The sequence below is a fragment of the Oncorhynchus mykiss genome, chromosome 3 (assembly GCF_013265735.2).
Source record: "Oncorhynchus mykiss isolate Arlee chromosome 3, USDA_OmykA_1.1, whole genome shotgun sequence".
Lineage (NCBI taxonomy): Eukaryota > Metazoa > Chordata > Actinopteri > Salmoniformes > Salmonidae > Oncorhynchus > Oncorhynchus mykiss.
This window is the reverse complement of record NC_048567.1, coordinates 56,806,741-56,822,496: the sequence shown is the minus strand read 5'-3', so window position 1 is coordinate 56,822,496 and position 15,756 is coordinate 56,806,741. Positions and strand designations below refer to the sequence as shown.

General features: G+C 42.8%; 1 protein-coding gene across 2 annotated transcripts in view; it reads right to left on the bottom strand.

Moving 5' to 3' along the window:
• Positions 1-3,966: 3,966 nt before the first annotated feature.
• Positions 3,967-15,756, bottom strand: part of adcy5 (adenylate cyclase 5) — a 135,467-nt gene continuing 123,677 nt past the window's right edge. For both annotated transcript variants that reach the window (XM_021597450.2, XM_021597451.2), the window contains exons 11-21: positions 15,238-15,335; positions 14,419-14,506; positions 13,387-13,503; positions 12,962-13,120; positions 12,569-12,744; positions 11,504-11,524; positions 11,097-11,229; positions 10,755-11,018; positions 10,365-10,569; positions 8,436-8,560; positions 3,967-5,251 (exon numbers count right to left, since the gene is read on the bottom strand). In XM_021597450.2, the coding sequence (XP_021453125.2) occupies positions 5,123-5,251; positions 8,436-8,560; positions 10,365-10,569; positions 10,755-11,018; positions 11,097-11,229; positions 11,504-11,524; positions 12,569-12,744; positions 12,962-13,120; positions 13,387-13,503; positions 14,419-14,506; positions 15,238-15,335 (1,515 nt within the window). In that variant the 3' untranslated portion in view covers positions 3,967-5,122. The remainder of the gene's footprint in view (positions 5,252-8,435; positions 8,561-10,364; positions 10,570-10,754; positions 11,019-11,096; positions 11,230-11,503; positions 11,525-12,568; positions 12,745-12,961; positions 13,121-13,386; positions 13,504-14,418; positions 14,507-15,237; positions 15,336-15,756) is intronic.

Sequence of the window (15,756 nt, the reverse complement as noted above, 5' to 3'; positions counted from 1 at the left end):
TAAGTTATTTGAAATGGATTCCAGGTAACTAACTACCTCATGAAGCTGGTTGAGAGAATGCCAAGCGTGTGCGAAGTTGTCATCAAGGGTACTTTGAAGAATCTCAAATATAACATATATTTTGATTTGTTTAACGCATGTGTTATTTGATAGTTTTGATGTCTTCACTATTATTCTACAATGTAGAAAATAGTAAAAATAAAGAAGACCCTTTGAATGAGTAGGTGTGTCCAAACTTTTGTCTGGTACTGTATGTTTTTTTTAAAGGCAGTAAATGAGGCTGAATGAACTGTTTCGCTGCCTGACAAGGCTCTGCTGATAGCCAGGTGTATTGTTGTGTTGTGTAGTGGCTGTGCTGGCATGCATCCCAATTATAATTTTTTTGTTTTTTTTTAGATTTACATGCTAAAATCGCCACTGTTGAAACAGCCGGCCTCCTGGGCTTTTCACGCAGGACAGTGTCTAGGGTTTACCGAGAATGGTAAACAAACAAAAAACATCCTGTCATTGGCAGTCCTGTGGGTGAAAACAGCTCGTTGATGAGAGGTCAAGGGGGAATGGCAAGAATTGTGCAAGCTAACAGGCGGGTCACAAACAGGCAAATAATGGTGCAGTACAACAGTGGTGTGCACAACGGCATCTCGGAACGCACAACTCGTCAGTTCTTGTCACATATGGCTATTTCAGCAGATTACCACACAGGGTTCTACTTCTATCAGCTAAAAACATGAAGCGCTCCGATGGGCATGCCATCACCAACACTGGTTGGTGAGGAGTGGTAAAGCATTGCCTGGTCCAAAGAACCCCGGTTCCTATTGCGTTATGCAGAGTCAGGATTTGGCGTAAGCAGCATGACTCCATGACCCCATCCTGCCTAGTGCCACGGTACAGGCTGGTGGTGTAATGGTGTGGGGAATGTTTTCCTGGCACGTTAAGTCCCTTGATACCAACTGAGCAATCGTTCCACACCCCGAAGAATTCAGGCCGTTCTGGAGCCAAAGGGGGGTCCGATCCATTGGGTGTACCTAATAAACTGTATATGGGTTTACATCTAAACAACCATCCAAATATAATAAGGTTATAGAAAGGCACATTGGATGCCACATAAAACAGGCATTTCCAACAATAAGTATGACATTTTAGTGGTTTATTTGAATGTAAAAAAAACACACAAAAAACAGCATAGTGTTTGACATGATAGAAAGCCAAGACAACCGATGGTTTGCCTCTGACGAAAAATGCACTGATGCCATTTCTCTTCTCCTCACCACTCCTTTATCTAAGGAACACCTTATGAGGTTCATCCTATCTCCAAGTATATGGAGAGGAAGGGAGCCATGCCCCACTGCCCCCCTAACAGAGACTGTCTGTCTGTCCCATCACCTGAAATGTACCCCTCTCAAAGTCAAGTTTGAGAACGAATGTTAAAGGTAAATGGAATTCAATGGCACTGTATTTTCCTTGCTTATATTCAAAGGCCCAGCAACTAAAGTACAATCTCAACCTCCTATAAAACCTTATAACACAACCAATGACACACAATAACAGTAAAGAAAAAGTCACAAGAGCAAAAAATGGCACCATTTTGAGGAGTGGAGAGGAACTGAAGAAGGTAGGAGTGTTTCAGTTAGAAATGATTAAAGACCAGAGGATAAGACATCTAGTGGGGCTACTCTAGTAAAACGGGTGCGCCACCCAGATAACATACTATTGCCTTCATAGTGCACTACTTTTGACCAGGGTGTGAAACCCAAAAAGCATACTATTGCCTACATAGTGCACTACTTGTGACCAGAGCCCTGGTCAAAATTAGTGCACTAAATAGGGAATAGGGTGCAATTTGGGACACACTAGTAATAAAAACATACAGCATGTGAAAGGTCAAAATGAAAACATATCCACATGGGACTCCCACAAAGCTGGTCTTTACTTTATTTAACATAAGGATCATGTCATCAGTATATTATAGCCTATAGAATAAAGGCCTCATTGGAGAACATTGGACATTCATTGGGTCATACTATCTGATTGAACCAGGATTGGTGGGATGGGGTGGGGGACAGTAGCAGTGTAGTTCAAAGGCTTCTTTGAGCACCAAAACTATATATATCTATGGTGTGGACTGACTGCAGGGTGTTAATAAGGTCAAAGAAAATTGCCTTGCCACAAGTGCAGGCAACTGCTTGATATCTCCCACCCCTTGCGAATGTGCATGATTGTAATAGGTCTCTGTCAGCTATGTACATTCGAATACACTTGGTGTTTATTTATAGATGTCTCTCTCTCTAATATATTAATGTACAAAATATAGAATCTAAAATATCTGATAGTTTGGTGTTTTGGAGTCAAAATACAAAATGTTGAAAATACAAAAAAGCTTTTCATTGACATCCTCAGTTGAAAGTGTTTTCAGCATGTGTCTGTGTTTTTTGTATGTATGTGTACAGTGGCAAGAAAAAGTATGTGAACCCTTTAGAATTATATGGATTTCTGCATAAATTGGTCATAAAATGTTATCTGATCTTCATCTAAGTCACAACAATAGACAAACAGTCTGCTTAAACTAGTAACACACAAACAATTATAATTGTTCATGTCTTTATTGAACACACTGTGTAAACATTCACAGTGCAGGTTGGAAAACATTTAATAACTGGTTGACACTCCTTTGGCAGCAATAACCTCAAGCAAACGTTTTCTGTAGTTGCGGATCAGACCTGCACAACGGAGGAGGAATTCTGGACCATTCCTCTTTACAAAACTGTTTCAGCTCCACAATATTCTTGGGATGTCTGGTGTGAACCGCTCTCTTGAGGTCATGCCACAGCATCTCAATCGGGTTGAGGTCAGGACTGACTGAGCCACTCCATAAGTTTTTTTTTCTTCTGTTCAAGCCATTCTGTTGTTGATTTACTTCTGTATTTTGGGTTGTTGTCCTGTTGCATCACCTAACTTCTGTTTAGCTTCAATTGTCGGATTGATAGCCTTACATTCTCCTGCAAAATGTATTGATAAGCTTGGGAATTCATTTTTACATTGATGATAGAAAGCTGTCCAGGCCCTGAGGCAGCAAAGCAGCCCTAACCATGATGCTCCCTTCACCATACTTTACATTTGGGATGAGGTTTTGATGTTGGTGTGCTGTGCCTTTTTTTTCTCCACACATAGTGTTGTGTGTTCCTTCCTTACAAACAACACAACTTTAGTTGAATCTGTCCACAGAATATTTTGCCAGTAGCGCTGTGGAACATCCAGGTGCTCTTTTGCGAACATCAGACAGCAGTGGCTGCAACAATGGACAGCAGTGGCTTCTTCCGTGGTGTCCTCCCACGAACACCATTCTTGTTTAGTTTTTTACGTATCGTGGACTCATCAACATAGATGTTAGCATCTTCCAGAGATTTCTGTAAGTCTTTAGCTGACACTCTAGGATTCTTCTTAACCTCATTGAGCATTCTGCACTGTGCTCTTGCAGTCATCTTCGCAGGACGGCCACTCCTAGGGAGAGTAGCAACAGTGCTGAAATTTCTCCATTTATAGACAATTTGTCTTACCATGGACTGACTTTTAGAGATACTTTTGTAACCCTTTCAAGCTTTATGCAAGGCAACAATTCTTAATCTTAGGTCTTCTGAGATCTCTTTTGTTCGAGGCATGTTTCACATCAGGCAATGCTTCTATTGAATAGCAAACAAACATTTTGTGAGTGTTTTTTATTATCTAACCAAAATCGCCAATATCGTCTCATTGATTCGACTCCTGACTCCAATGAGCTTTTGGAGAAGTCATTACCTAGGGGTTCACATACTTTTTTCAACCTAAACAGTGAATGTTTAAATTATATATTCAATATAGACAAGAAAAATTAATTCATTTGTGTGTTATTAGTTTAAGCACACTGTGTTTGTCTATTATTGTCACTTAGATGAAGATCAGATCAAATTGAATGACCAATTTATGCAGAAATCCAGGTAATTCCAAAGGCTTCACATACTTTTTCTTGCCACTGTATGTGTGTTGTCCAGCGCATATGTGTGTGTGTGTTTCTGCGTGTGTGTGTCTGCACGTTTGTCTGTGTGTTTGCGCCTGTGTGTAAAGTAGACTGTGGAAGAGTTCTGTAAACTCACACGGAGAGGAGCAGAGCAGTCTCACTCTGGTCGTTCAAGTACCCTGCCAGGTTAACGGCCCACCTAGGACCCCTACTGGTGATTAAACACACTGCTCCTTCCTCTCTGACCAACTCTGGTAAAGGGTTTGACAGTGTTGCTGTACTGGCTGGCGATGGCCATGTTAGTGTGTAGTATACCCATTGTATGGAGAATTGTAATATCTGTACCACTTAACAGTACAACAGTGTACAAAGACAACATACATGGACTGTATGGACAAAAACAGTTTGTTTTCACATATATATACTTATATATATATATACAGATAAAACAGTGTGTGTTTTACGTGTATATATGGTTTTCAGTGTCTTCATGCAGGTTTTTTTTGGATCGACTTAGATCCTTCAGCAGAATGTCTATGACAACACAGGTAGTGTAGCGATTTCCTCAGAGAACCTTACAGAGACCTACAGTACTGTGAGATGATTGGCTGTAAGTGGTTCCTTATCTCACACTGACTGGTGGGAATAAGACTGTGAGAGACTGCTGTCATAATGTGTCTGTCTTCTGCAGTCTAGGACTTCTTTGGTCTCCTCAGCGAACCCATGCCCTCTAAGCCCCTCCCTCTGTCACTTTCCCCCAATCCGAGTGGATGCTGGGTGTGGTCTCCTTCACTCTGGGCCAATCGGAGGCTAACCTGTGCAGGTAGGGAGGGGCTAAATGTTGGAAAAGGGGTATGGGTGGGAGGCAGTCAGTTCCCCAAGCTAACACAGGTCTATGAACCTGCTCGTCAAAGGCTTGGGGGTTAGCCCCTTTTAGTCCAACAGCCCCCCCTTCTACTTCTCCTGCGCCAGTGTCAGTCCGTTACTGGGGCTGCTTTTGAATAGGCTGTGTCTGAAATGGCACCCTATTCCCTATGTAGTGCACTACTTTTGACCAGAGACCTATGGGCCCTGGTCAAAAGTAGTGCACTATACATGGAATAGTGTGCCATTTCAGACACACCCTGGGTGTTAACTGCTGGGAGGTCCTCCAGTGAGGAAGTAGGTCTGCATCTCTCCTTTACCCTTCACCTTGACCAGGCCTCGGCACTCTAGTGTGTAGTTATAGGAGTTCAGCACATTGTACAGGTCAGAGGTCACCTGGTGGAAGAAAGGAGAGAAAAGAGAGAGGGAATGAAGGGTAGAAAGTAAGAAGTTGTAGTCATAAACTGACACTGAGAGGATAAGTCTCCACATATCTTGATCTTAGGCACCCTGCATCCCCTACCACATGATAATATAAATAAAAGTACACTACCGTTCAAAAGTTTGGGGTCACTTAGAAAAATCCCTGTTTTCCGTGGAAACATACATGAAATGAGTTGCCAAATGAATAGGAAATATAGTCAAGACGTTGACAAGGTTATGATAGAAATAATAATTGTGTCCTTCAAACTTTGCTTTCATTAAAGAATCCTCCATTTGCAGCAATTACATCCTTGCAGACCTCTGGCATTCTAGTTGTCAATGTGTTAATCTGAAGAGTTTTCACCCCATGCTTCCTGAATCACCTCCCACAAGTTGGATTGGCTTGATGGGCACTTCTTACGTACCATACGGTCAAGCTGCTCCCACAACCGCTCAATAGGGTTGAGATCCGGTGTGCAGGCCACTCCATTATAGACAGAATACCAGCTGACGGCTTCTTCCCTAAATAGTTATTGCATAGTTTGGAGCTGTGCTTTGGGTCATTGTCCTGTTGTAGGAGGAAATTGGCTCCAATAAATCGTAGTCCACAGGGTATGGCATGGCGTTGCAAAATGGAGTGAAAACCTTTCTTAAAGATCCCTTTCACCCTCTACAAATCTCCCACTTTACCACCACCAAAGCACCCCCAGACCATCATATTGCCTCTACCATGCTTGACAGATGGCATCAAGCACTCTTCCAGTATCTTTTCATTGTTTCTGCATCTCACGAATGCTCTTCTTTGTGATCCGAACACCTCGAACTTAGATTAGTCTGTCCATAACACTTTTTTCCAATCTTTGTCTGTTATTTTGCCCATCTTAATATTTTATTTTTATTGGCCAGTCTGAGATTTGGCTTTTTCTTTGCAACTCTGCTAAGAAGGCCAGCATCCTGGAGTCGCCTCTTCACTGTTGACGTTGAGACTGATGTTTTGCGGGTACTATTTAATGAAGCTGCCAGTTGAGTACTTGTGAGGTGTCTGTTTCTCAAACTAGACACTCTAATGTACTTGTCCTCTTGCTTAGTTGTGCACCGGGTCCTCCCACTCCTCTTTCTTTTCTGGTTAGGGCCAGTTTGCACTGTTCTGTGAAGGGAGTAGTACACAGCATTGTATGAGATCTTCAGTTTCTTGGCAATTTCTCGCATGGAATAGCCTTCATTTCTCAGTACAAGAATAGACTGACAAGTTTCAGAATTTAGCTAATACAACGTGTCATTGGAACACTGGAGTGATGGTTGCTAATAATGGGCCTCTGTACGCCTATGTAGATATTCCATAAAAAAAGTCTGCCGTTTCCAGCTACAATAGTCATTTACAATTTCTGATCAATTTGATGTTATTTTAATTTACAAAAAATGTGCATTTCTTTCAAAAACAAAGACATTTCTAAGTGACCCCAAACTGTTGAACGGTAGTACATACAGTTGAAGTCGGAAGTTTACATACACTCGTTTTTCAACCACTCCACAAATTTCTTGTTAACAAACTATAGTTTGGCAAGTCAGTTAGGACATCTACTTTGTGCATGGCACAAGTAATGTTTGCAACAGTTGTTTTACAGACAGATTATTTCACTTATAATTCACTATCACAATTCTGGTGGGTCAGAAGTCAATATACACTAAGTTGACTGTGCCTTTTAAACAGCTTGGAAAACTCCAGAAAATTATGTCATGGCTTTAGAAACTTCTGATAGGCTAATTGACAACATTTGAGTCAATTGGAGGTGTACCTGTGGATGTATTTCAAGGCCTACCTTCTAACTCAGTGCCTCTTTGCTTGGCATCATGGGAAAATCAAAAGAAGTCAGCCAAGACCAGCCAACCAAGAAAATTGTTGACCTCCACAAGTCTGGTTCATCAAGCGTTTGGAAATTTCTCCCAATGAAGGTGCCATCTGTACAAACAATAGTACGCAAGTAAAAACACCATGGGACCACACAGCCGTCATACCTCTCAGGAAGGAGATGCGTTCTGTCTCCTAGAGATTAACGTACTTTGATGTGAAAAGTGCAAATCAATCCCAGAACAACAGCAAAGGACCTTGTGAAGATGCTGGAGGAAACAGGTAAAAAAATATCTATATCCACAGTAAAACGAGTCCTATATCGACATAACCTGAAAGGCCGCTCAAAAGATCATACTTTTTGGAGAAATGTCCTCTGGTCTGATGAAACAAAAATAGAACCATTGTTATGTTTGGAGGAAAAAGGAGGAGGCTTGCAAGCCGAAGAACACCATCCCAACCGTGAAGCATGGGGATGGCAGCATCATGTTGGGGGGGGGGTGCTTTGCAGCAGGAGGGACTGGTGCACTTCACAAAATGGATGGCATCATGAGGAAGAACAATTGTGGATGTATTGAAGCAACATCTCATGACATCAGTCAGGAAGTTAAAGCTTGGTCGCAAATTGGTCTTCCAAATGGGACAATGACCCCAAACATACTTCCAAAGTTGTGGAAATGGCTTCTGGACAACAAAGTCAAGGTATTGGAGTGGCCATCACAAAGCCCTGACCTCAATCCTATAGAACATTTGTGGGCAGAACTGAAAAAGCGTGTGGGAGCAAGGAGTCCTACAAACCTGACTCAGTTACACCAGCTCTGTCTGGAGGAATGGGCCAAAATTCACCCAACATATTGTGGGAAGCTTGTGGAAGGCTACCCAAAATATTTGACCCAAATTAAACAATTTTAAAGACAATACTACCAAATACTAATTTAGTGTATGTAAACTTCTGACCCACTGGGCATGTGATGAAAGAAAAAAAAGCTGAAAAATAATTCTCAACTATTATTCTGACATTTCACATTCTTAAAATAAAGTGGTGATCCTAACTGACCTAAGACAGGGACATTTTACTAGGATTAAATGTCAGGAATTGTGAAAATATGAGTTTAAATCTATTTGGCTAAGGTGTATGTAAACTTCAACTGTATATATTCAAGATAGACATAAGGTTAGAAAAAGCTATGCTCCCATGTGCTTTATCAACAATTTGTGAGCCTTAGGTCTTCATCATAGTCAGAAAAAGGTCACAGAAGAAATCCTAGGTGTGTTATCAGTTTCTACCATGCTGTTTCTCTGAGTTACCTGGATCCTGTCAGGTACACCAGTGCTGTCCATGCGGCTGGCAACGTTGACGGTATTCCCCCAGATATCATACTGGGGCTTCCTGGCCCCGATCACCCCAGCCACCACTGGACCCATGTTCAGACCTGGAGCAGATGGACAGGGATATGGTTCAGCATGTTTTTAACTTCTTATGGCTGCAGGGGCAGTATTGAGTAGCTTGGATGAAAGGTGCCCAGAGTAAACGGCCTGCTCCTCAGTCTCAGTTGCTAATATATGCATATTAGTATTAGATAGAAAACACACTGAAGTTTATAAAACTGTTTGAATGATGTATGTGAGTATAACAGAACTCATACGGCAGGCAAAAACCTGAGAAGAAATCCAAACAGGAAGTGAGAAATCTGAGGTTGGTCGATTTTTCAACCCAGGCTCTATTGAATTCACATTGGGATATGAATGAAGTTGCACTTCCTAGGGCTTCCACTAGATGTCAACCGTATTTAGAAACTTGAATCAGGCTTCTACTGTGTTGTGGGACTGAATAAGAGCTGAATGAGTCAGATTACTGGCAGAGAGCCATTTCCTGGTCACGCGCATTCCACATGATATTGCATTCCGTTACTCCTCTAGACACAAAGGAATTCTCCGTTTGGAACGTTATTGAAGATTTATGATAAAAACATCCTAATGATTGATTCTATACTTAGTTTGAAATGTTTCTTCAACCTGTAATATAACTTTTAGAAGTTTTTGTCCGAAGTAATGCTCGACCTGCACGAGCATTTGAATTTGTATACCTAACGCGCTAACGAAAGTAGCTACTTGGACATAAATAACGGACATTATCGAACAAATCAAGCATTTATTGTGGAACTAGGATTCCTGGGAGTGCATTCATTCTGATCAAAGGTAAGGGAATATTTATTATGTAATTTCTGGTTTCTGTTGACTCCAACATGGTGGCTAATTTGATTATTTTTCTGAGCGCCGTCTCAGATTATTCCTTGGTTTGCTTTTTCTGAAATCTGACACAGCGGTTGCATTAAGGAGAGGTATATCTATAATTCCATGTGTATAACTTGTATTATCTACATTTATGATGAGTATTTCTGTTTCTGTTGAATCGATGTGGCTATGCAAAATCACTGGATGTTTTTGGAACTAGTGAACGTAACGCTCCAATGTAAACACAGATTTTTTTTACATACATACATCATATGAACTTTATCAATCAAAACATACATGTATTGTGTAACATGAAGTCCTATGAGTGTCATTTGATGAAGCTCATCAAAGGTTAGTGATTAATCTTATCTCTATTTGTGCTTTTTGTGACTCCTGTCTTTGGCTGGAAAAATGGCTGTGTTTATTCTGTGGCTTGGTGGTGACCTAACATAATCGTTTGTGGTGCTTTCGCTGTAAAGCATATTTAAAATCGGACACTGTGGTGGGATTAACAGCAAGATTACCTTTTAAAACGATATAAGATACATGTTTGTTTGAGGAATTTTAATTATAAGATATCTGTTGTTTTGAATTTAGTGCCCTGCACTTTCACTGGCTGTTGTCATATCATCCCGTTAATGGGATTGCAGCCAAAAGTTCAATATACACAGTATATTTAATATACATTTTTGGGGTTTTCAGGGTTATGGGCCAGCAGTTTCTAACAATATACACAGTATGCTTAATATACATTTTGGGGTTTTCAGGGTTATGGGCCAGCAGTTTCTAACAATATACACAGTATGTTTAATATACATTTTTGGGGTTTTCAGGGTTATGGGCCAGCAGTTTTTTTTACAGGTTAGGTAACATTTTTACCATTACTCATTATGCATTTTGTGAGGCATCGCTTAAGCATACCATTATTCTCATGAATAACCCATTGTCACATCAAAATTAATAACAAGGCAAAAAAATGATCTTTCCTGTAGGCAGCCTTACCTATCTTCATCTTGAAGTTATTGAAGGAGTGTTCGTTAATGTACTTCATCTGATCCATGAGTCTCATGGCGTAATCTGCCAGGGCTCTGATGTGTGAGCGGCCTTCCTTGTCGTAGGTAGAATCGTTGAGGCCAGAGGCAGCCATGTAGGTACTGCCAATGGTCTTTATCTTCTCCAGCTGGCGGAACTGGTCCTCACTGATGATCTGGGGCAAGAGGAGGGTTAGCTTGTTAGCTCTCTTTCAACATAACAGGGTCCAAGAATAGTCACTAGTACCCACTAGTAGTTTATATAAGGAGTAATATGACAGAAAATAGATATATATGCACGCACACACACACACACACATCGTCAGCTCATCCTCATTCCTCTCTCCTCCTCCCCTGTCACCTCGTCAAAGTCTGCGATGATCTCGTTGAGCAGCCGGAGACACTCCACTCCCTCGTTGTTGGCTTCCAGCTCTACGTAGAATTCAGAGAAGTTGGAGATGGAGGCGAACATGACGGCCACACACTCACAGGACTGGTAGTAGAGCTCGTCGTTCCGACGCTCCCGCGCCAGGAAGTGGGCAGCCACGTCTTTGGGGAGGATGTTGTGGAGGAGGCGACGGTTGTAGGCCTGTAGCTCCTCCATCTCCTCTTTCTCCTCTGTGGCCTGGAAAGAGGGAGGAAGGGAAAATAGGTATCAATGACCTTGGACATGGCCCAGACACATACAGACACACACACCTACCTGTAGTTTCCAGAGGAAGTCGAGTCTGGCTGTGGACTCCACCTGCTGGGCGTGTAGATACAAGGCCAGGACGAAAACAGTGATAACTACAGGAGTCATGATCTTCAGAGGGACCTTAGAGTCCATCACACAGCTGGACAGAGAGGAAAGATACCACAGATCAACTACAGAGATCAATTAAAGGCATGCCACAGCACTCTTTAACTTATCTAATAACACTAGATACTACATACCATTACTAAACAATATACAAGGTCACAACACTGTTTATCAATGTTATCTAACTACTTGAGGCATATGAAGAGGAAGATCTATAGGATGCATTAAAGCTACAGTATATTGGATACAATCGATCTCAATCAATTTGTGTGTTTCAAATTGTTTAGTAGTGTTAAGCTACATCTCACCTTGTTCCATTTATATGCTCACTGTGAAGAGAAAACAAAGAGAGCACATTTTAGGGAGAGGGAGAAGCAGGGCGACCGAAACCTCCACTCCATCTGAAGATGGATAACGGTAGACAGCACAAGTCATCCATTACATTAAGTAAACGCACCACTAAACTTAATTTAAATCTGCTGCTTGCATGTTGTGAATAACTGGCCTGGTTTAGCGCAATACCATTCTATCCCCAAGCCATAAGACTGCTAAATAGCTAACACACACAGGACTCTTCTCACACACACATACACCAGTGGAGGCTGCTGAGGGGATAACGGATCATAATAATGGCTGGAACGTAGCAAATGGAATGGCATCAAACACCTGGAAACCATATGTCTCTTGTATTTGATACCATTCCACTGATTTGGCTCCAGTCATTACCACAAGCTCATTCTCCCCAATTAAGGTGCCACCGCACATTCATACTGACTACACACGCACTCACATACAATCATCATATACGCTGCTGCTGCTGCTACTCTGTTTATCATATATCCTGTTGCCTAGTCACCTTACCTCTATACATATCTACTCCTACCACTCCAGTATCCCTGCACATTGTAAATATGATATTGGCACTGATCCTGTATATAGCGTAATTACTTTTGTGTTCTTCTTATTTCTATTTCTCATGTTTTTGTTCTCCTTTATTTTATAGCACTACTGGTATTGATGACTGCATTGTTGGTAAAGAGCTTGCAAGAAAAGCATTACACTGTACTTGTGCACGTGACAATAAAACCTTTATATTTGAACTGTGTGAACCTGAGCCAGCACAAATCCCTACACAACACTGTACCCTTGTGGTAAAGTCGCCTCATGATCCCACAGAAACACAATAACTTATGTCACTAGTGTTGTGAAGGTAGATACCAGCACACTGTTGAATGCTCCTGCAGTTTTATTGTGCAAGGTTTCTTATCAAAGGCTTCTGCGAGAGTATTCAACAATGTCAGGGTATCGACTTTCTTTCATGGCTTGACTTTTTTTTTGTACCTGCAAGTTAATGGAATTTCTAAACTACTCACATAGCGTTGGCCATGACCAGCAGGTCTACGTTGTCGAACAGGCTGACCTCTGGCACTTCCATGATGAGGACGTAAAAGATCTCGATGAAGAGCATGAGTAGGAGTTTACCTATGCTGCTGACCTGCAGGAAGACTGAGCTGGCCAGCAGACTCAACAACACACAGGAAGAGAAGTACTACAGAGGGAGGGTGCCGGGAGGAGAGGAGGGAGGGGGGGGGGGGGGGGGGGGGGGGGGGGGGGACAGAGTGAGTGAGAGAGATGTCAAACATTTGCAAATCTTTTAGCATGCCATTGTGAAATTAATTGGCCGCTTCTGGCGCAGAGTCAGTTTAGTGAGGATGACTGCTCAACCCAGCTGGGCACGCACACCACACAATCACACACACACACACCTCAGGGAAGTTGCAGTTGGGTGAGGGACTGCCACAGAAGCCGTCTAGTGATTCAAGGGTGTAGTTTAGGCTGCGTGCATGGCAGGCGTTCACACTGCTGCGACTGATGTTCAGCTCCCAGCTCAGACAAGTCCTCAGGTCTCCAGTACTGCAGGTGAACTAGGGAGCAGAGGGCAAATGGGGTTAACATGATTATGAATGACAACTGGGCAGTGTTCAGCAGGCACGAAACATCTGAACTTGTCAAATAAGTAATACTTGTTTTTGTTTTCTGTTGCAATAATGTTCTGCTGCGGTGGGCCCTAATGAACACAACCCACAGATGTCAAACACTCATTAATGCAGAAGCATGTAAGCTTTGCTGTCTGGGTTTTCCCCTTCAAAATATCTGTGCAACCATTTGGAGTGGAGGCCCAGTGACTTACAATGTTGATGAAGGCAGAGAGAAAGACCAGGATGATGGTGAAGACTCCCACCAGGGTGCTGTTGAGTCTGGACTGGACGATCCTCTTGGACAAGGTCTGGAGAGGCACCGGGAAAAACTGTCCCAAGCACAGGGGACGGATGGAGAGGACATGGTCAGTAGGTCAGTCCATGTCATCCCTGAGTTACTAGAGAACGTTGTGTTTGTATCCTACAGGCCACAATTCCAGCTATGACCTTCGGCTGCAATTCAACTCGTTGGTTGAAGTGCTGCCCTACTCCTCTCCCACAAAATCAGACTCCTTACAATGTGGGGTTCATGCACGCAGCATTTTCTTTGGAATTCTAAAACCCTCACTTTTCCAGAGCTTACAGTGCCACAATGGTAATATTATCAAACCCGCTTATCATCTCATCAGTTTACAACTAAAGAAGATCATAAGCCTGTTGTTCTTGTTTCCAGTTCCCATTTAAAGGCTTATTTCATTTCTCCCAACCCGACCAATCGGCCAATGAGGAGAGAGCAGGAAATGAAATATCCAGAGGGCCCTCCAGGAAAAACAACACAGCTATGACATCATTAGTCCGCTGCCGTCATTCTCAAACATCCTAAACTGACAAAACAGTAATATCCCTATTGTGAGTTTACGTCCACTTCAATCTTTCGCCCAATTACATGCCAGTTCCTTTCTAAATGCCTCACTAAGCAGTCTGACTCTGACTGTGTCTCTCCAGGGGACTGCTGCTCTCAGGGCAGTTAAAAATCAATACCATCCACCAAGCAGGTTAACCTGCTGTGTGATTGGCCCAGTCATGCTGTGGAAACAGACCTGTTATACTGTGAGATACAACATTCCCAGACAGCCACAAAGAGCTCCCACTGCGCCAGTGCGTCAGGCTAAGGGCTAGAGCTAAATGGGTACTTGATAGCTGGGCAGTGCTGTCGCCCATTGTCTTGTGGTATAGACGTCAACGTCAAAGTATGAGGAAGCTTCCGAACACAAACAAATTCCTGGGAAAACATAAGTACTCACCCCAAAGCAGGAGTAGACTGCTGAGACAAACATGACAGCCACCAGGATGATCAGACAGGTGGTGTAGAACCCAATCATCAGAGTGGAGCTTAGGAGAGAGAGAGAGAGAGAGAGAGAGAGAGAGAGAGAGAGAGAGGATTACAGAAGTGATAGGAGAAATATGAGTAAATACGTCTGAGACAGAGAGAGAGGTGAGACAAAAGGATCAAGGAAGAGGGGATAATGAAAAAGGAATGGTGAAGAAAAGATCAATAGCAGGGAGAGAGAGAAAGATAGAGGGGTACACACTTGAGGGGCATCCTTGAGAATGAACAAACAGCCAGCTGCCGGCAGCCCCAGCGGTACCCATCAGCCCCTCTGGCAGAGGAGAGGAAAGGTGGTGACAGCAGGTGACGGGACATTCATTAATGTCTGGGCCAAGTCCCTGTACTGGGCCTGTCTGGGACTGCCTTTCCTGGGTCCCCTCAAGTATCAGCTTCATCTAGGTCCTGTCTATCTCAGTCTCCTCCTCTACTCATCCCCAAAGCCCTGCCCTCAGCCCAGGAAGAGCTAGGGCTCCAAGTTGTGAATGATATGGGAGATATGCACTGTGGTTCACTAGCAGAGAATTTTTCAGCACTTACTGTGGTACTATACTGTATGAATATCCACTAAGAGAGATTCAGTACTTACTGTGGTGCTATACTGTATGAATATCCACTAAGAGAGATTCAGTACTTACTGTGGTGCTATAGTGTATGAATATCCACTAGGAGAGATTCAGTACTTACTGTGGTACTATACTGTATGAGTATTCACTAGGAGAGATTCAGTACTTACTGTGGTACAATGACAATCTGGATGAAACATATGAAGAGGAAGACGAGAGAGGCGCAGGCCACGTATGCTCCAAATCTGGAGTCCACTTGTTTGGAGTACTGAAGGAGAAACGGAAATGGAAAAATATAAGAGCAGAAAGGTAAACAAAGGCTTGGCTGTGCGCTTCACATCTCACTTTAAACCCTTTTGTACAGTATACTGACACAACAGCATCACACTGTGAGAACAGCATGGTAAGGGTTCCACAGCTGAACTGCAATCCATAGCCTAATGTATGGTACTCAGGAGGTCAATTATGAGATCTGTAGGTGGACAGGTAATGGAGGAGAACAAAGGCAGTGATTATCTCTCCCACAGAAGACTGGACTACCGGCTGGGAGTAGACACACAGAGAGGGATTTTGATCCTCTCTAGGTAGCCACTTTACAGCCCACCATACCCCACCCTCAGCGGTGTTGTCTGAAACCGGGGGAAAGAGGCCTGAAAACCGGATGCTTCCATTTTTTCCCAACCCCGCTC